At 45.1% G+C, this 22014-nt stretch overlaps 1 protein-coding gene across 1 annotated transcript in view; it reads right to left on the reverse strand.

The window, feature by feature from the left end:
• Positions 1-21387, reverse strand: part of GPATCH1 (G-patch domain containing 1) — an 87015-nt gene extending 65628 nt beyond the window's left edge. Inside the window, exons 1-5 of the mRNA XM_006167982.3 lie at positions 20842-21387; positions 9593-9727; positions 5620-5705; positions 2673-2833; positions 1865-1962 (exon numbers count right to left, since the gene is read on the reverse strand). Of these exons, the coding sequence (XP_006168044.2) occupies positions 1865-1962; positions 2673-2833; positions 5620-5705; positions 9593-9727; positions 20842-20914 (553 nt within the window). The 5' untranslated portion in view covers positions 20915-21387. The remainder of the gene's footprint in view (positions 1-1864; positions 1963-2672; positions 2834-5619; positions 5706-9592; positions 9728-20841) is intronic.
• Positions 21388-22014: the final 627 nt, after the last annotated feature.

Genomic DNA, 22014 nt, shown 5'->3' on the forward strand with positions numbered 1-22014 from the left:
GCGTGTGCGTGCGTGCCCAAGATCCCAAGAGGAGAATGGAGGAGAAGGGATTGCGGCGTGACCATCCCCCCTGGGGGGTGATTTCTCGCTTTCTGTCTCTATGTCTCTCTCTGTCTGGCGAGTGCACGCGCCCTACAGTGAAAATCTCTCCTAAATAAATAAATAAATAAATAAATAAATGAAAGAAAGGACTGCAGTGTGACCAATTCCCCGGGAGTGATTTCTCACTTTCCCTCTCTTTCTTTCTCCCTCTTTCCATCTCTGTCTCTCTTCGGTGAGTACCTGCGCCCTGTAGAAAGGTTAAAAAACGAAAAGAAAAAAACTGTGATGGGCCAGCCAGGTGGTATGATGGTAAAGGTGGCTGGATCCCACATGGCTGAATACATGGTTCAAGTCCTGGACCTGGCAGTTTGGAAAATACACCAGGTGTGTGTGCGTACATGCCCAAATCCCAAGAGGAAAATGGAGAGGGGATTGCAACGTGGTCATCCCCCTGACGGTGATTTCTCACCTTCCCCCTCTCTATCTCTCTCTGGCAAACATGCACACCCTATAGGAAAAACAAACAAAAACTGTGATGAGGTTTGGTGAGGGTAGGAGTCACAGACTTTCATACGCTGCTAGCAGGAATACAAACTAGCACAATCTTTCTGAAAGCTGTTGTGTATTACACATTGTTAGGGTTTGGGATGCCTCCCCACAGTGGCTGGGACTTGGTTATATTGTAAGGGCATTAAATGAAAATTAAACCCCTCATAGGTGTGATAAGGTCATTAGGGTGGAGCTCACATGACTGAGTTCTGATAGGTTTATAGAAGAGGGGAAAAAAGACCAGGACAGATAGAAACTTAGGGACAGCCACTCTGCTCAAGTTCCCGCCCTCTGTCATGTTGTAGCCTTCCCAGAAGTTGGCCCCTGGATCTTGGACCTCCAAACCATGTGCTGAATAAACTGTCCCTATAAATCACTGTTTCAGTTATCTCTATGGCAACACAATAGCAGACTGATGCACACATACAAAGATGAACAATATGTGGCGACTACTTGATCTAGCAATTTTCTCATAACATGTAACCATTGAAAAGTATGCTGGGACCAGCAGATGGCATATGGTTATGTTGCTGGACTCCCACATGGCCAACTGAGGTTTGAATCCTGGATGCAGTGGTTTAAAACTCACACTAGAAGGGCCGGGAGGTGGCATGGTGGTTAAAGGCGCTAGATTCTCACGTGGCCAACTGCAATTTGAGTCCCAGACCTGACAGCTTGCTTTCTCCCTTTCACTCTATATATTCCTCTGGTCAAAATTAAAAATAATAGGAAACCAGCAGTTAACATAATGGCTATGTCACTGGATTCCCACGTAGTCGACCACGGTTTGCATCCCGGACCCGGTGGCTTAGAACTCAGGCCGGGCGCAGGTGCGTGCGTGCCCAAGATCCCAAGAGGAGAATGGAGAAGGGATTGCGGCGTGACCATCCCCCATGGGGGGTGATTTCTCGCTTTCTGTCTCTATGTCTCTCTCTGTCTGTCTGGCAAGCGCACGCGCCCTATAGTGAAAACCTCTCCAAAAAAAACAAAAATAATAATTAAAAATAATAATAAAAAATGGAAATAAATCATTATTTTTTTTAATTAAAAAAAAAATCTCACACCAAGTGCATATGCATGTGTGCCCAAAATCCCAAGAGGAGAATGGAGAAGGAATTGAAGCATGCCCACTACCCCAGGGAGTTATTTCTCACTTTCTGCCTCTCTGTCTCTGTCTCTCTGGTGAGTGCACACACTCTACAGCAAAAATCTCTCTCAAAAAAGACAAGAAAGAAAAGTATGCTACATAATCAATGACAACCAATAAACATACCAGGTTTCTGTCGGCGTGGCCTTCTCTTTACTCGAGGACCAACTCCTTGTCCTTCCTTCCAACCCATTTTTCTTAGCAATTCAAAACCAATAGATACTCTAGGACAGCAAGACATCGAAATAAGCATCTTTGTGTAACACTGGTAGCAGCATGGAATAAGCAGCTCCTGAGTTCCTGCCCAGCTCCTAAGCCTGTCTTGCCTGGCCTCTTTTCCTCATCCGCATTAGAACTGTGTGACCCCTTTGTTCTGGCCACACCTGAACTGTGAGGGGCAGATGGGAACTTTAGATAGTCTTTGTCAAGCATGTGGCCTGGGGAATCATGAAGGTCTGTGGCTGCCACATCAGGCTGTGTGCCCAGGAGCAGACCGAGGAGGTCAGGCCACACCCCAGGAGCAGACCGAGGAGGTCAGGCCATACCCCAGGAGCAGACCAAGGAGGTCAGGCCATAGCCCAGGAGCAGACCGAGGAGGTCAAGCCACACCCCAGGAGCAGACCGAGGAGGCGTGTAGAGAGACAGGGTAGAATGGGGCAGACAGGAGAGCACCCAGAAGGCCTGTGAGGGAGGTGGGGAGGGATGTCACCACAATTCCTGACTACTCTCTGGTCTCTGAGCACCAGCAACATGGCCAGTGGCTGGAGCTCCAGCTCTGCAGGTAGCAAGATTCTTTGGGCAAAAATCCTCCTTTTCTCTGAGACGTTTAGTAGAATAAGGCTTCTCTTACTTGCAACCCAACTATCCCTAAGAACAACATCACACATATGCAAGCCCGATGCCAAGATTGGGACAGCCAGAACGAAATTCTCACTTTGCAGGCGTTATGAAGTCATCAAGCAGAGTGGCTCCAGGAATAGGGGCAGTAGCGGCTGCCAGCTGCCTGGCCTTTTCTCGTATGCGATCTTTGGTTTTGGATGCAAAATCGTCTGTGGTAACAATCGCCTTAGGTGCTATCCCAAATTCACTGAGGTCCTTCAGGAAAACAATTCAAACAGGGTTATATTGTTTGGAAGGTGATTAAAGAGTACATCAAATAGCTTTATTTTTTTTAAACATTTATTTATTTATCTATTTATTTCTTGTGATTTTTAAGCTGCTGGGTCCTGGACTTGAAACAACCGTGTGGGAATCCAATGCCCCAGCCACCATACCACCCACTGGCCCATCTCTTTATTTCTTTAAGAAAAAAGTTAAAACTATAAAATATTTTTTAAAGAATTACTTTTTTTAACTTTATTTTATTATTATTATTATTATTATTTAATATTTCCAGAGAGAGACAGAGAGAGAGAAAGTAAGAAAGCAATCCTCCAGGTCTGGGACTTGAACCAAAGTCACCCATGTGGGAGTCCAGGGCCCTTAACCACCATGCCATCTGCTGGCTCCTAAAACTACAAAATTTAACTCAGGATCAGCAGAATGGTAGAACTCATACTGATTTTAGAACCGCATCCTCGCATAAGGCAAGGCCACTGGCTGAGGGCAAACCATGACAGTGGCTGCTCATTGGAACCACAGTTAAGCACTGTTGGTCCTGTAAACCGTTATTTTGATCCCCTTCTTCTAACCAAGGACTGCTTTAAGAATGGACACTTGGGACCAGCAGTTAGCATAATGGCCATGTTGCTGAACTCCCATGTAGTCGACGGTGGTTCAAGTCCCGGACCCGGTGGCTTAAAGTCATGCCAGGCGCATGTGCGTGCGTGCCCAAGATCCTAAGAAGAGAATGGAGGAGAAGGGATTGCGGCATGGCCATCTCCCCGGGGGATGATATCTCGCTTTCTTGTATCTCTGTCTCTCTCCATATATCTGGCGAGCACACACCACCTATAGCAAAAACCTCTCCAAAAAAAAAGAATGGGCATGTAGGCCCCCCAGGGGGTGATTTCTAGCTTTCTGTATCTCTGGAGAGCACACACCCTATAGCAAAAAAATCTCTCTCTAAAAAAATAGATAAATAAATAAATACTTAGCCATTTTCAGAACCATCAGATGGTGAAATGGTTACATTGCTGGACTCCCACATAGACGACCAGGGTTTAAGTCCTGGAACCGGCAGCTTAAAACTCACACCAGGTGCATGTGCCTGTATGCCCAAAATCTCAAAAGGAAAATGGAGGAGAAGGGATTGGGGCATGGCTAGCTCCCCAGGTGGTGATTTCTCACTTTTTGTCTCTCTGTCTCTCAGGCAAGCACAAGCAAGCACCCACAAGCAAAAAAAAAAAAAAAAAAACCTCTAAAAAAATGTTTACTGTAAAAATTAAAATTTGTCAAAGAAATTACATGAATTTAAACCCTTGATGTTACTTGTTTCAATAAATGAAGTGGACAAATTAGGATCATGAAGCTACCTGAAAGTCCAGGTAATTTGTCTTTGTCAACTATTGTTAGCTAAGAGAAAAAAAAAAGAAAAAATTATCTCCTTATTACATTTTCTCCCTCTTTTATTAATTTTACTTAGCCCTGACAGGGACCAGTGGATGGCATAATGATTCTGTTGCTGAACTCCCATGTAGTAGACCACAATTCAAGTTTCAGACTCAGAGGCTTAAAACTCATGCCAGGCACGTGTTTGAGCAGGCCCAAAGTCCCAAGAAGAGAATGGAGGAGAAAGAATTGTGTGACCATCCCACCTGGTGGTGTTGGGGGGGGGGGTTATTTCCTGCTTTCTGTCTCTCTGTTTCTGTCCATCTCTCCAGCAAGCATATGTGCCCTATAGCACAAATCTCTTTTTAAAAAAAATGTTGAGTTAAATGGAAATTAATGGATTATAATCCAAATGTAGCTAGGTAGTTTTGTAAATACAAATACTAATTCATTAAATGCAGGCCAGTATTCTTACTTTCTATTTCAAAAAAAAAGAAATGAGAAATTATTTTATTTCTTATATATCCCTCAGTATATTTGAAACTGTTTTCTAAATCTAAAGACAAGAACATCACATCTGCTATGAGCCAATGTCTTAAGTAAAGATTCAAAGTTCGAAAGTTCGAATCAACAAATGCTCTTTCAGTCTATCGTTGATCTTACAAATATCTGTCCTAAATCTACTTAAAGGTTTTAAAGTCGAAAGTAAATTAATATATATCCATAAATACTTAGCCATTTTCAGAACCATCAGATGGTGAAATGGTTACATTGCTGGACTCCCACATAGACGACCAGGGTTTAAGTCCTGGAACCGGCAGCTTAAAACTCACACCAGGTGCATGTGCCTGTATGCCCAAAATCTCAAAAGGAAAATGGAGGAGAAGGGATTGGGGCATGGCTAGCTCCCCAGGTGGTGATTTCTCACTTTTTGTCTCTCTGTCTCTCAGGCAAGCACAAGCAAGCACCCACAAGCAAAAAAAAAAAAAAAAAAAAAAAAAAAAACTCTCTAAAAAAAGAATGGACATGTAGGATTGGCCCCAAAGCATAAGCTCCCTACAGAGGAAGCCAGATCCCACATGGCTGACCACAGTTCAAGTCCTGGCCATGGCAGCTTGAACAAGCTGGGAGTGTACATTCATGTCCAAAATCCTAGATAGAGAAATGAAGGGGAACAGATTGTATCATTATCATGCCCCATTATGGGGTGTCTTCTCCTCTCTCTCTCTCTCTCTCTCTCTGTCTCTCTCTTTGTCTCTAAATGCAAACGCATACACTCTCAAGCAAATTTTAAAAAAAAAGGAAAAGAAAGTTGTGTGTCAGACTTTCTGGGGAGAGAGACAGTACATACATACACCAGCTATCTGACAATTAAAGTTTTGTACACTCACCTCTTCATCCATAAAATCTTCAGGACCAAGGACAGATTTGTCTGCTCGGTTCTGTCGTGAAGACACAAATGTAGAAGGGGTCCATCCTAGCAAAAAAAAAAAAAGGAGTTTAGATCTTTATAATACTAGAGAGTATTTTGATCCATAATTAAGTAACATATATGGACTTGAAACTCCCAATAGCCACAGACTCCCATTTCACTGCTTACATAGACATAATTATTCCACATGAACTTTTTTTTTTTTTTTTGGAGAGGTTTTTGCCATAGGGCGTGGGCGCTCGCCCGACAAAGAGAGACAGAGAGACAGAAAACGAGAAATCACCCCCCAGGGGAGATAGCCACACCGCAATCCCTTCTCCTCCATTCTCCTCTCGGGATCTTTGGCACACATGTACACATGCCCAGCACCAGGTCTGGGACTCAAACCATGGTCGACTACATGGGAGTCCAGCGACATAGCCATTAATGCCAACTACTGGTCCCAGGGAAAGTCTACTCTTGGAGGGTGGGTGAATCAGGTTTCTGGGCCAGTCTGGAAGATATCCCCAGAGAGTAAGAGCAGCTCTCCTAGGCAACACCCTAGGCCCAGCACTTTCCCCCACTGCAGATTTCTGAAGTTTTGTCCTGTTTCTACACAGTCTTGAGCCTGTCACTCCTAGTGATGAGAAGATATTCCAGTGTATTACCTTGCCAACGTCTACTTGACTAATCCCCAGCATCTGAGCTGGTCCTGGTTTTAAATGATATGGCAGAGCTATAATTACAAAATACAGATGGGGTTGTTTTCTTTCTTTTTTTTTTTTTTAGATTAAAGTCCTCAAGTGGCATTGATGAATCAAACCACTCTCCAGAAATGTTGTCTAACACTAGCCAACAGCCTACAGTGTGTTAGTTTGCCTCTTTCTTTGGAAATCCATAATTTTTTAAAAAGATTTATTAATTAATTTATTTTTTCCCATTAGTTATGATTATTTTTTAATTTGACCAGAGAGAGACAGAGGGAAAAAAAGGGAAAGTGAGAAACCAAGCCACCAGATCTGGGACTTGAACTATGGTTGGACCTGTGGGAACCCAGCACCCTCAACCACCACACCACCTGTTGGCCCCAGGAATTCATCATTTTTTACCATCTCACTAGGGATGCTACATTAATGGTGTCTTAGTTTGTTCGTTCTTTCTTTTTTTTCTTTTTTCTTTTTTTTTTTTTTTGCCAGAGGACACATGCACTTGCAAGAGGCAGGAGGGAGCACACCCCAGTGAGATGTAGTCATGCTACAAATCCTTCTCCATCTCACCCAGTCAGGATCTTGGACATGCATGCACACATGTGTTTATCAAGCCATCAGGACTGGGATTCAACTCATACAGTCATCCATGTGGGAACCGGCTCCCTTAATTACCAAGCCACAGGCCTGGCCCTCAGTTTGCTTTTCTTAATATAAGGCTAGGGGAACCTAGCACAGAAGATAAGCACTGTATATAGGGACCCGGATTACACATGGCAAACTGTGGTTCGAATCCTGGCCTGTGACTTGAAAAATACACCAGGCATATATGAATATGTGTCCCAAATTCTGACAAGATGGAGAACTGGAGAAAAACTTGAACATGACCATGCCACATTAAGAGGTATTCTCTCCTCTCTCTCTCTTTCTCTCTGGCAAGGGCATATGCCTTCTGGCAATAAAAACAAAACAAAACAAAAAATCTGGGGGCCAACAGGTGGCTTAGCGATTAAGGTGCTGAACTTCCACATGAACTACTACAGTTCAAGCCCTAGACCCAGCACCATGAAACTCAAGCTGGGCACATGTGTGTGTGTACCCAAAAACACAAGAGAAGAATGGAAGAGAAGGGACTGTAGTGTGGCCATTCCCCCAGTGGGGTGATTTCTCACTTTCTCTTTTTCTGCCTCTCTCTGTCTCTCCAACAAGCATATGTGCCCTATAAAAATCTCTCCAAAAAATATATTTTTTTTTAAGACTGAAAGTTCCGCATAGCATTTCTATCTCTTCTGAAGTAAACTGTTCAAATACTTTGACTATTTGCTCATTGGGGACTATGATCTTTACACATTCTGGGTATTGAACTCCAAACAACTTATTTACCCCTATTAACTCTTGTTGCTTTTTTTTTTCTTTCTTGTACTGTTTTTCATCTTTATTATTATTGCTCAGCATAAGATTTTTAAAAATATATATATATATACACATACACACACACACACACATGCACACGCATACATTTACATATATATATATACATATATGTATATATATAAATGATCCACCTATCTTTTTCTTAATAATTACCACATAAGGGGAGTAGCAGGTGGTGCGGTGGTTAAGGTGCTGGACACTCCCCCATGGCTGATGACAGTTTGAGTCTTGGACCTGGTGGTTTATTTTCTCTCTCTCCCTCTCTCTCTCTCTCTCTCTCTCTCTCTCTCTCTCTGTGTCTTTCTCTGGTCAAATTAAAATAAAAGAATTAATAAACAAAATGAAATAATTCTTTACCAAAAAAATAATAATGATCACTGCATGAGTAAATCCGTTCATTTTCCATTCATAACTGAGGAATATAAAGTAATTTTCTTCCAGTTCGAAAACTTCTTCCAGGTTTGGGAACCAGCAGTTAGCGTAATGGTTATGTCACTGGACTCCCACGTAGTTGACTGCAGTTCGCGTCCCGGACCCAGTGGCTTAAAACTCACACCGGGCACGTGTGCGTGCGTGCCCAAGATCCTGAGAGGAGAATGGAGGAGAAGGGATTGCGGCGTGACCATCCCCCCTGGGGGGTGATTTCGCACATGAGAGGGATTGAAGTTGCGACTCCTTACAAGAATCAAACACCTGATCTCAGGTGGAGTTGAGGCAGTGAGGCTAGTACAGGGGACTGGCTGCCGGTACTGTATTATAGTGAGCTGTATAATTTATAATATATAATTTCATTATATATTACAATGTAAAAGTAGATAGGACCAGCAGATGGTGTAATGGTTAATGTTGCTGGACTCCCATGTGGTCGACTACGGTACGAGTCCCAAACCCGGCAGCTTAAAGCTCATACCAGCTGAGTGTGCATGCATGCCCAGATCCCAAGAGGAGAATGGAGGAGAAGGGATTGCAGCGTGGCCGTCCTCCCTAGGGGGGTGATCTCTCGCTTTCTGTCTCTGTCTCTCTCTGTCTGTCTCGCGAGTGCACGCGCCCCATAACAAAAAATAAATAAATAAATAAAAATAACAAGCATTGGGGGCTAGCAGGTGGTGTGGTGTTTAAAGTGCCAGACTCCCACTGGTCAGCCTCGGTTCAAGTCCCAGATCTGGCAGCTTACTTTCTCATTTTTCCTTTCTCTATAGTCAAATTAAAAAGTAATAATAATAATAATCAATAAAATTAATTCTGTCTCTCTCTGGTGACTACATGTGCCCTGTAGCAAATTATAAAATAATAATAATGATAAATTAAATGAGTACTTCTTTTTTAAAAAAATGCATTACTTTAAACAATATAGAATTTATTATATTGCATAAGGTGAAGAATCCAATAGATTTTTTTTCTCTCAGGCTGAGAACTCACACTAGTGGCCTCATTTGCAATTCACCTGTGACACCTGTTCTCCTCAGTCACTGAGCCAGTCAATGATTAACTGAGTGTATCTGTGTGAGTACTTTGTGCATGGCAAAATGCAATACGAAGTGCAAATCATTATCACCGTTTGATTATCTGGTAAGAATGTATGTGTTTTTTATAAAGTGAAAGAAACTCTTTCACCTTCAGGTTAAAGAACAATATACAAGTTGACTTGGGAAACATTCCAAATATTCAGAGAACACAAAAGATTACAATGTATGCATTAAATGTTTAAAGAAGTTTAAAAAAAAAAAAAGTGGAGGTAAGGGGGGGAATGGTGGAATCACATCTCAATTATCTGCTTTAGCAATATAACAGTTACAAATAGGAGTGCCATACCTTCTTTTGAGCCAACAGTATTGAAGTACCCAGCAGAGAATCCTCCACTAAAGGCTCCGTGAAATCGCTTATACCTTCCTTTTTCATCTCTGACAGTCTGATCCTGAAGAGGAATTGGTTTCTTTGGCCTTTCACCTGAAAAAAAAAAAAAAAGAAAAATTTTCTCCTTATAAAAAAGACAGCAGAGCATGGGAGGCTAGAAGAAATTTAGGGAAAAGGTTATTTCTAAACATAATGAATTAAGGTCATCGCAGTGGTCAAGACGCTGGACTCCCACAGGGCTGAAGGCAGTTCGAGTCCCAGACTCAGTGGCTTGAAAGTCACACTAGGCATGTGTGTGTGTGCCCAAAATCCCAGGAGAATGGATGAGAAGGGATTTGGGTGTGGCTATTCCGGCTGGGGGCGGGAGGGGGTGGTTATTTCTCACTTTCCTCTCACTGTCTCTGTCCAGTGAGCGTACACACTCTATGGCAAAGCCTTAAGAAAAAAAAATTGTTCTCTTCTTGTAACTTCAAATTTAACAATTTAAATTAAGGTGCTATTTCTAGCTCTTACAAGCGTATATAATCTAGAATGCACTAGATTTCATCAAGCTTATACTAGAAACATGTTTTAACAAAAACGGTCTGCGATTCCCACTAAATCTCATTACAACTGCCAAATTACATCAGGGCAGATAGATAGAATTGAACTCTGCGGGCAATAGAAAGGGCAAGAAGCTGCAGTGACACGGGGCAGCCCGAGGTCTGCGACAGAAGGGTCATTTCGACACCTCTTCAAGGACGTCACAGCATTTCCCAACACCAAGACTTCTTTCTTTGGTGTTGCCCAATTTTCCCAAATTTTCAGAGTTTCTTTAACTTCTGTAAATCTCCTGATTCCACAATTGCTATATTTTAAGCTTATTCATTTTCTTACTTCATTGCAAAGGGCTAGGTTGGGACCAGCAGACAGCGTAATGGTTACGTCACTGGACTCCCACATGGCTGACCGTGGTCTGAGTCCTGGACCTAGAAGTCTGAAACTCATACCGAGCGCGTGTGCGTGTGTGCCTAAAATCCTAGGAGGAGAATGGAGGAGAAGAGATTGTGGTGCGGCTATTCCCCCGGGGGGCGGGGGGGAGGCGTGTGATTTCTTGCTTTCTGTCTCTCTCTCTGTGTCTCTCAGGTGAACTCATGTGCTCTACAGCAAAAATCTCTCTCAAAAAAAAAAAAAAAAGGGTTATGCTGGGAACCAGCAGTTAGTGTAATGGCTATGTTGCTGGACTCCCACGTAGTCAACCGCGGTTCGCGTCCCAGACCCGGTGGCTTGAAACACACCGGGTGCGTGTGCATGTGTGCCCAAGATCCCGAGAGGAGAATGGAGGAGAAGGGATTGCGGTGTGACCATCCCCCCCTGGGGGGTAATTTCTCGCTTTCTGTCTCTATGTCTCTCTCTGTCTGTCTAGCGAGTGCACGCGCACATAAAGGAAAAAACATCCAAAAAAAAAAAAAAAAAAGGGCTATGCTGTCATATCACACAAGGAAAAAACATTAAAAAGAAAAACATAAAACAATTTAACCTAATACATTAAAATCTCAAGTATCCTGATAAAAATTATTGCCTAATTTTATCAACTCCAATTTAAAATTCTAAATTTAATTAAAATTGTTAAAGTTAAAAAAAAAAAAGTTAAAATAAAAAGGTGTTTTAGGGACCAGCAGATAGCATGATGGTTAAGTCTCTGGACTCCCATGTAGCCGACCATGATTCGGGTACTAGACCTGGCAGCTTTAAACTCATCCGGGGTGTGTGTGTGTGTGTGTGTGTGTGTGTGTGTGTGTGTGCAAGATCCTGAGAAGAGAATGGAGAAGGGATAGCAGCGTAGTCACCTCTCTCTCTCACTCTGTTCCTCTCTGGTCAAATTAAAATGAATGAATGAATAAAGTTAAATAGAATAATTAAAAAAAAAAATAGTAATAGCTGGGACCAGCAGTTAGTGTAATGGTTATGTTGCTGGCCTCCCACGTAGTCGACCGCGGTTCGAGTCCCGGACCCAGTGGCTTAAACTCATGCCGGGCACGTGTGCATGCGTGACCAAGATCCCAAGAGGAGAATGGAGGAGAAGGGATTGGGGCGTGGCCATCCCCCCTGGGGGGTGATTTCTCGCTTTCTATCTCTCTGTCTCTGTCTGTCTGGCGAGGGCACGCGCCCTATAGCAAAAACCTCTCCAAAAAAAAAATAGTACTAGCTATTTTAGGATTTGGCAGGTGGTGTGGTGAATAAAGGTGCTGGATTCCCACATGGCCAATGGGGGAATCCCAGACTTGGTGCTTTTGCTTTATTGCTTTCCCTCTCTCTCTGTCTAGTCAAATTAAAAAAAAAAAAAAATGGAATTAAATAAATAATTCTTTTTAAAAATAGTAATAGCTATTTTATCGAGCTGTTATGCAAATTAAATAATGACTATAAAATGAATAGCAAGAGAGTCACTCGATACTTTAAAACCCCTAGGTGCTGCTGCTGCTGCTGTCATCATTATCACGCACAGTAAGTAAAATGTCTCCTTAAGGGGCCAGTAGATGGCATAGTGGCTATGTTGCTGGACTCCCACATGGTCGACCAGAGTTGAGTCCCAGACCCCGTGGTCTGAAACTCACACCAGGTGCATGTGCGTGCGTGCCCAAGATCCCAAGGGGAGAAGGAGTAGAAGGGATTGTAGCGTGACCATGCATCGTGGGGGGTGATTTCTCACTTTCCTTCTCACTGTGTCTTTCTCTCTCCAGTGAGTGCACATGCCCTATGGCAAAAACCTCTTAAAAATAAAAATGTCTCCTAAAATCCATGGATACTGTTACTTGACTAATCATGCCAGTTCTGGCCTACAGGCAGCATGGAGGTTAAAGCAGTTGGAACCCACATGGCTGACTCTATGGTTCAAGCTCTGGACCTGGCAGCTTGAAAACTGCCCTTGGCACATGTGCACAGGTACCCAAAAATCCCAAGAGGAGAATGGAGGAGATAGGATTGCGGCATGGCCATCCCCCTTAGGGTGGGAAGTGGTATCTCATTTTTGTTCTCTCTCTCTCTGTCCTCTGTGTCTCTCTGGTGAGTACACGTACCCTATAGCAAAAATAATAATAATAATGATGATGATAGTAATTAAGCCAGTTTCTAATTTTGGAAAAGACAACAAAAGTAAAGAAACTGCCGGCCTCACAATCCTATAGTCTTACTTGTAACTTGTGAAATCTCCAGGTCATTCTTGGAGTATAACCCTCAGCAGAGCAGTAAAGAGCTCTGGTTTAAAGACCAGGAGATCTGAGTTCAAATCCCCCTACTGTACTGCTATTAACTTTGTGGTCTTGGGCAAGCTACTTAATCCTCTGAGCTGCAGCCTCCACAACTATAAAATTAGGGTGAAGCCCATCTTTGTGGTGGGTCATAACGATTAAATACCAAGCCTAGGCTGCCAAGTACAATGTCTGACCATAGTAAAGTTCAGTTAACAGCAGCAAGAATGTCTTTTCATTTTAAAGAATGGAATTACAAAGTGGGTCTCCAAGTCCAGAAGGTTATTTTTTTAATTTATTTAATTTTATTTGTTATTATTTTTTAACTTGATACAAGACACATGTGCTCACCAAAGACAGGCAGGCAGGCTTGGGGGGTGGGGGGCACAAGCCACAGGGACTCGAACCACAGTCGGCCATGTGGGAGTCCAGCAGCTTAACCACTGTGCCAACTTCTGGCCCCAGTCCAGGATTTCTTAGAAATGCAGTACACATCCTCCATTCCTGCCATGCGCAAGGGCATGATTCTTTGCTGAGACCTGTTTCTCAATCTCAGCATGGCTGGCAGTGTGTACTGCTGTGGGGGGCCATGGGGGGCTATGGGGGGGCCATAGGGGCTTAGCAGCATTCCTGTCCTGTAACACTAGATGCCTGTAGCAGCTTCCTCCACTTCCTCTAAAACCATGACAACCCAGAATGTCTTCAGACCTTGCCAACTGTCCCCAGCTGGGAACCACCAGGCAAGGGTGAGAGCAAACAGGTCCTGCCAGTGCTCAGAACTATTATTCTAGAGTCAAAGTGCTCAGCTCCGGGAGAGGATAAGATCTGCAGACAACTGAGTGGAACCTGTGGCGGCAGCTGGCACGGTCAACCGGGGCTCCGAAGGAGAAGGTGCTACCTCTCACCACAGTGACGGAGAGGAGGTGGCATTTTAGCCAGGCCCTGTTATAATTACGGCTACTAGTAACAACTAATCCTTCCTTTCATACATATTATTTCATTTATCACACCCTGATAAGGACATTGATTAAGTGACTGCCCTGAGGTCCACAGAGTAACTTTAAGTACAAAGTTAAAACAAGATTACTGGGGTCTGGCAGGTGGCATGGTGGTTAAGATGCTGGACTCCCACACGGTTGACTGCTGTTTGAGTCTCTGGACCTCGCAGCTTAGTTTCTCACTTTCCCCCTCTCTGTCTCTTTCTGATGACTACAACAAATTTTAAAATGCTGGTAATCATAAATAAGATAAATAATTCTTAAAACCAAAAACAAGATGATGGGCCAGTTCCATGGCCTGACGGTTAAGGCAGCTGACCCCATGTGGGAGATGGCATAGTTTGAGTCCCAGACTAGGCAACTCACACATGCCAGAAGCATGTGCAAGTGTGACCAAAATCCTGAAAGGAGGGAAAGATGGAGGAGAAAGAATTGTAGCATGACCATTCCCCATGAAGAGTGCTTTCTCTTCTCCCTGTCTCTCTTGGGCAAATGGCACATGCTCTCTAACTAAAAAAACAGAAAAAACAAGGCTTGCCCCAAACCAAGGATGCCATCAGTGCCACCCCTTACTCAATAACAAAACGACAGTTTACTAAGCGTCTTGCCATAGAAGCAGCCCAGTTCTACATCCTGGGTATAGAAAATAAACCACAATTCCATCCCTGCTCTCTCTCTTTTTTTTTTTATGAATTATTTTATTTAACTTTATTTCTTTTTAATTTCAACAGAGAGAGAGAGAGAAAATGAGAAAGCAAGCCGCCAGGTCCGGGATTCAAACCGCAGTTGGCCATGTGGGAGTCCAGCACCCTTAACCACCATGCCACATGCCGGCCCCTCCATCCCTGCTCTTAAGGGCTCAGAGCCCACCAGAGAAGGCCGCATGTACAGGAGCACCTTTGACACCACAAAGGACCATATCGGTCACCCTCAGGAAAGAGCAGAATTTTGTTAAAAGAATTATTTTATTTAACTTTATTTCTTTTTAATTTCAGCAGAGAGAGAGAGAGTGAGAATGAGAGAGAAAGTGAGAAAGTAAGCCGCCAAGTCTGGGACTTGAACCACAGTCAGCCATGTGGGAGTCCAGTGTCCTTAACCACCACACCACCTACCGGCACCAAGAAAGAACAGAGCTTCGATAGTGCAGATAGGGGTACAATTCCCAATAGAGGCATTCACTTCCATCAGTAAAGAGAAGGAGGTAGAAGGAGCGACATCAGGTATGTGGAGAATGTAGCCAGGTCTGACTGAAGATGGAACCCAAAGGGCTGATGATGCAAAGAATCTCGAAGGTCTATCGTAAAGTCCTGTAGGTGATGCAGGCCACTGGCCACAGCGTCAGGGAAGAGGACAATGACCCTAAAATGAATCTGGGTATAAGATGGGAGATAGAATTCAGAGACAGAACCGAGTGGAAGTACCTAAGGAAACAGTGGGTAAGTACTGGTGCCCCTATCCTTCCAGCTTAGAAGACTTACGTGTCTACAAGGTTATGCCCATCTCTGAAAGCTAGGCTCGCTGGCTAATTCCTATCCCATAAGCCTTTCTGTAAGTAAGGCCCAGGACTTTTAATTAAGGTGTGGAGTCTCTCTCTACCAATGTTTGTCTAACCTGTCACTAAAACTTCAAAGCAGGGAGTAAAAGTGATTACTGGTTTAGTATGTTACACTGTACAAAGCGGTTAGAGTGCATTTACACTTCAAAGTGCAGGGGCCAGCACATGGCCCAGTGGTTAAGGGAACTGGATCTCATGCAGTTCACTGAGCTGTTTGAATACTAGACACAGCGGTTTGAAAACACACCAGGTACGTGTGTGCATGTGCCCACAAATCCCGACGAGATGGAGAAATGGAGGAAAAAGGGACTGCAGCATGACCATGCCCCATTGCGGGATGCTTTCTCCCTCTCCTGTCTCTCTCTAGAGAATACAAGCACTTTCTAGGAAAAAGAAAAAAAAATCAAAGTCCTCAAAAAACAATCTTGGGACCAGCAGTTGGCATAATGGCTATGTCACTGGACTCCCATGTAGTCAACCACGGTTCGAGTCCTAGACCTGGTGGCTTAAACTCAAGCCGGGAGCGTGTGCGTGCATGCCCAAAATCCCGAGAGGACAATGGGGGAGAATGGATTGCAGCGTGGCTATCCCCCCTGGGGGGGGATTTCTTGCTTTCTGTCTCTCTGTCTCTGGATGGTGAGTGCACGCACCCTATAGCAAAAACCTCTCCAAACAAACAAACAAACAAACAAAAGATATGTAATAACCCCAAATGCTGAGAAGTGAATTCTGTTTTCCTCTCACTACTGGGTCCACCTCCCTCTCTCTCTGATGAGCGCACACACCCTAAAAAAGAAAGAAAACAAGCAATCTTCAAAACCGTCTAATAATGAAAAGTTAAAGGATGTTTTTAGGTCACACAGACACAGAAGTCTACAAATCAAGTGTCGCTTCCACTGCAAAAGCATGGTTGGGAAGCCAAGCAGAGGTGCAGCAGTAACAGTGGATTCACATACCAAAGGTCCTGGGTGCACATCTTCTCTGACAACTGGCATGTGCATGTGCTGTGAGCCAGGCTGGCTGAGACTAGGGATGGATGAATGACAAAGACTCTTTTGGGGACCTGCCTCTCGCTCTCCCATGAAAGATATAAATAAAAAAGACTTGAGGGAAGGGAACCAGTGGATGGCATAATGGTTACTTCCCTGGACTCCCACACAGTCAACCACGATTCGAATCCTGGACCTAGCAGCTTAAAACTCACGCTGGGTACGTATATGCGTGCCCAAAATCCCAAGAGAAGAATGAAGGAGACGAGACTGAAGTGCGGCCATCCCCCTGGGGGTGATTTCTCACTTTCTGTCTCTCCGGCAAGCACAAGCTTCCTATAGCAAAACTCTCTTTAAAAAAAAAAAACTTTGGCGGGGTAGGGGGCATGATAGGGCCTTAAGGCTTCATTTAATTCTTTGTGCTCCATCAAAACTAGAAAAAACTCAGGGCCAACAGATGGCATAGCATCTGTTATGTCACTGTACTCTCATGTAGGTGACAGCGGTTTGAGGTTTGGATCCGGTGGCTTGAAACTCACACCAGGCATGTGCATGCATGCCCAAAATCTCAGAGGGGGAATGGAGAAGGGATTGTGGCATGGCCATTCACCTTGGGGGATCATTTCTCACTGTCTCTGTTTCTCTCTCTCCAGCAAGTGCACACATTCTAAGGAAAAAACGTCTTAAAACTTTTAAAAAAGCGGGAGAGGGGGCAGCAGGTGGCGTGGTGGTCAAGGGTGTTGAACTCCTACATGGCCAACTACAATTTGAGTCCTGGACCTGGTGGCCTGCTTTCTCAGTTTCCCTCTCTCTCTCTCACATTTGTCCTTCACTGGTCAAATTAAAAATAAATAAATAAAGTTAAAATAATAATTTTTTTTTTTTGGAGAGGTTTTCACTATAGGGCGCGTGCACTCACCAAACAGACAGAGAGAGGAATAGAGACAGAAAGCGAGAAATCACTCCCTAGAGGGGGTGGTCACACTGCAATCCCTTCTCCTCCATTCTCCTCTTGGGATCTTGGGCACGCACGCACACGCGCCTGGCGTGAATTTTAAGCCACCGGGTCCGGGATGCAAACCGCGGTCGACTACGTGGGAGTTCAGCAACATAGCCATTACACTAACTGCTGGTTCCCAAGTTAAAATAATTCTTTAAAAAAATTTTTAACTATAGCTCAAACAGTTTATGACTTAACACATCCCTTCACAAGAACAGCTGTGAGCCCAGGAACATAGAGATATTATAACATGACTGTAATAACTCCCACCCATGCTTGCTTGATCCTAGTCCTCTTAAGGGGCTCCATCCTGCCTCTTCAGTCTTCCTTGTTGATTAGTGCACATTACTTCCTGCCTACATTGTACATTTTAGCATTTGCAGACTTTGTAACTTTGTTCTCAACTACATTTGAAACTCCTCAAGAGACCTTCAACAACAAATTCTTTGAGATTATGGGATGCTGTGCTTAATAAAGTCAATGAGATCTTTGGGAAAGCAGGTGGCATGGTGGTCAAGGTGCTGGACTCTCATATGGTCAACCACAGTTTGAGTCCTGGAACCAGTGGCTTGAAAATCACACCAGACGCTGGGACCAACAGTTGGCGTAATGGCTATGTTGCTGGATTCCCATGTAGTTAACCACAGTTCGAGTCCCGGACCCGGTGGCTTAAATTCACGCCAGGTGCATGTGTGCCCAAGATCCCAAGAGGAAAATGGAGAAGGGATTGTGGCATGGCCATCCCCTCTGGGGGGGATTTCTTACTTTCTGTCTCTGTCTCTCTCTGTCTTTCCGGTGAGTGCACACACCCTATACCAAAAACCTCTCAAAGAAAGAAAAAGAAAAAGAAAATCATACCAGGAGCATGTGTGTACATGCCCAAAGTTCTAGGAGGATGGAAGAATAACTGTAACATGGCCATTCTCTCTGGAAGTGAGTTCTCACTTTCCCTCTCACTGTTTCTATCTCTCTTGAGTGAGCACACATGTCCTATAGCAAAAACCTAAAAAAAAAAAGAAAAAGAAAAGAAAATCACACTGGGCACATGTGCATGCATGCCCAAAATCCCAAGAGGAGAATGGAGAAGGGATTGTGGCATGGCCATTCCCCTGGGGAGTGATTTCTCTCCTTTTCTCTGTCTCTCTCCAGCAAGTGCATATGCCCTAAATCAAAAATCTAAAGAAAAAAGAAAAAGAAAAAGTTCATGTGATCTTATCTATTTTAAAGAAATACAGTGTCAGATACAGGGCATATCAGTGATGGTCCTGCTTTGCCCACAGTATAGTCTACTTGGAGAAGAGCTCTGACAACATAGGGCTGAAAGGACTTTAAACTGAATATATTATAGAACTGAGTGTGCAACAGAGTTTCAGAGGAAACAAGACTGTCTTTGAACATACAAGAGCACTCAGGAGACCAGCCTTGCTCTGCCTTTTTTTTTTTTTTTTTTGGAGAGATTTTCACTGTAGGGCGCGTGCGCTCACCAGACAGACAGAGAGAGACATAGAGACAGAAAGCGAGAAATCACCCCCCAGGGGGGATGGTCACGCCGCAATCCCTTCTCCTCCATTCTCCTCTCGGGATCTTGGGCACGCACGCACACGCGCCCAGCGTGAGTTTTAAGCCACCGGGTCTGGGACACGAACCGCAGTCGACTACGTGGGAGTCCAGCGACATAGCCATTACGCTAACTGCTGGTTCCCTTGCTCTGCCTTTTGTAAGCAGAGGGTAGAAACAGTGTTTCTGGTGATTACTGTAGGAAAAGAAGAGGGCATCAGGGGAGATAGCCCAGAAGTGCAGTCAACCAGGAAGGATGTAGTCAAGGTAAGAAGAGCAGGGGACCCCCGCCACCATCAGGTCTGCAAGTAACTTCTGGTCTAAGACTCTACCATGCCGCTTCTGTCTCCCATACAGGGTAAGCACTACCATCAGAACTTACCAGACACGCATCACATACTGCGCTGAACAAACCAAGTCACTGAGTGGAACAGACCAGGAACACAGAAGAAAATGTGACTCCTCTTGTACTTGCCCCCACAGGCTACTAGCAAATCAGGTCAGCTCAGCTTTCAAAGCATATCTCCACCCAGACCACCACTTACAAGAGCCACTGCCTCAGTCCATGCCACCACGGACTCCAGACCTCTTTTTGCTAATCTCCCTGCTCACTCTTGCCCACTCCCAATCAGCTTATTCTCAAAAAACAAAAATAGAATAATATTGTTTAAATACAGGCCATGGTGCCGAAAGGTGGTGTGGTGGTTAAGGTGCTGGACACTCCCACATGGCTAATCACAGTTTGAGTTCCGGACCTGGTGGCTTGCTTTCTCACTTTCTCTCTCTCTCTGTCTGTCTCTCTCTGGACAAATTAAAATAAATGAATAAATTAAATTATATAAATAATTATTTTTTAAAAATATGGGGTCAGCAGTTACATTGATGGACTCCCACATGGCCAGCCTGGACTGGTGGCTTGAAACTGAGGCCAGGCTCCTAGGTGCAAGCCCCAAATCCCAGAGAATGGAGAAGGGATTGCGGTGTGGCCATCTCCCAGGGGTGGGGTGGGGGATGGGGAGGATTTCTTTCTGTCTCTGTTTCTCTATGTCTGGAGAGCACAAGCACCTTATAGCAAAAATTTCTCTCAAAAAAATTTGGGACCAGCAGTTAACATAATGGCTATGTCGCTGGACTCTCATGTAGCGAACCATGGTTCAAGTCCCCAACCCGGTGGCTTAAACTCACGCCGGGTGCGTGTGCGTGTCCAAGATCCGGAGAGGAGAATGGAAGAGAAGGGATTCCGGTATGGGCATTCCCCCTGGAGGGTGATTTTTCGCTGTCTCAGAAAAAAAAAAAAAAAAAAAAAAAAAACCTCTCCAAAAAAAAAAAATTATACATACACATACCTTCCTCAGTATCCCCCACCCAAACCATGACTCCCCTACACTTAGCGCAAAATCAAAACTCCTTACCATCACCATACCAAGGAAGACCAGTCTTGCACGCCCCTCTGACATCATCTACCAGTCTCCACTCAACCCCAGGCCAGCCCGGCCCTCAGCTGGCTAAACTGGCTCCCACTTCGGGGTTTTGGCACCTGCTGCTGTCTCTGCCCTAATCGCCCTCCCTCCAGATCTTCCCATGGTTAGGTCCTTCCTTGGATTTCAAGCTCGAGCTCGAACGTCCCCTCGTGGGGCACGCACTGCCTGGCCACCCCTGCTGTCACACGACCTGTCTCGTCGTTTCTGTAGCCCCCCTCTCTCCGGGTCTCTAACTCTCCAGACCGTGAGCACCCCGAGACTGCGGCGCACGCCCTCCCTGGTTGCTATCTCCCAGAGCCCGTAGCGAGCGAGTCTGGCACAGAGTGCGGCGTGTGTGCCCCGAATCCTGGACCCCGGCCTGCTTCCCACCGATTCTGCCCGCCCATCCGGCCCGCACCTTCTTCCAGAGGCTCCAGGCCCGTCCCATAGCTGACCAGGTCCTCATCGCTGTCACTGTCGGGCGCCGCCATCCTGCTTCCTTCCGGGCCCCGCCCCCTCGCTACGGGCGCCTCGGCGGGCCAAAAGCCTCTCGTTCTTTTTCCTCCGCGAATCAAAGCAACTTTGGGAAGTTAAGTCGACAGGCTCAGCCTAGCGCTGCCACCAGCCCGGAACGTACGCCCAGAGGTTCTCAGGACGGTCCTAGATGAGGGGAAATCCAGGCAGGAGCTGCCTCGGAGGATTTGACAGCAAGGACATCCCGTTCCAGCTCTGTGATGTGCGGGTCTAGCGGAGACGCCTGGAAGAAGCTGGAAGCCACCTGGCTGTCCCTCCGCGAGACAGAGGCAGGATCTTTGTGATGCAACAGCTGGAACCGGCTCTCCACAGACCCCGGTCCCTCGCCCCAGGCTCCCTCTACTGCCAGCAGTCAGGGCCTCTTTCCAGAGAACTCTGCCTGGGCCGCCTGTGCTCCCAGTTGTGCCCGCTCGCCCCGCCGTGGGTGTACTTAATGCTGGAGATGAAAGTAGATACGAGATGCTGCACTTGGTGTTGTAAAGCCCGGAGGGGAATGGGGACATACCCGCACATGCACACGCTCACACATACACACACTGTGTGGCGCCGTCCCATTTGCAGACACTGGGACCTCCGTGCCCCTGGTGGGAACAGTAAGAAACATCACTTGATCAAAGTGAAAAAGAAAAGGATAAGAAAAGAAAAGGAGACAAAGAAAAAGGTAAAGAGGAAACAGGAATAAAGAGAAAAAAGGGGGGAAAATGAGGAAAAACTCGAGAAAAGAGAATAAAAAGGCAGAGAATACCAAAAGACCGCTGTGAGATGGGGTAGGATTGCCGGATGCTCCCTTACTGAATCTAAGGAAGCAAACACCTGTCAAATGGGGTGCTGGTATCCTTTATATTGCCGGAAGGCACATAACCTGTCAAATACAAAGAGAAAGTTCATTCCAATGGGGAGTGGTCCCTCCACAATCCTTTCTCTCCATTTTTTTCTTCCCACTAGGATTTGGAGCATGCGTGCTCCAGTGCCCACAAAGCTTTTCACAGTGCTGTGTGGGATTCGAACCTTGGTGCCACACAGTCGGCCATGTGGAATCCAATTCCCAATGCACAGT

The sequence above is a fragment of the Tupaia chinensis genome, unplaced genomic scaffold, assembly GCF_000334495.1.
Source record: "Tupaia chinensis unplaced genomic scaffold, TupChi_1.0 Scaffold145396_1, whole genome shotgun sequence".
Classification (NCBI taxonomy): domain Eukaryota; kingdom Metazoa; phylum Chordata; class Mammalia; order Scandentia; family Tupaiidae; genus Tupaia; species Tupaia belangeri.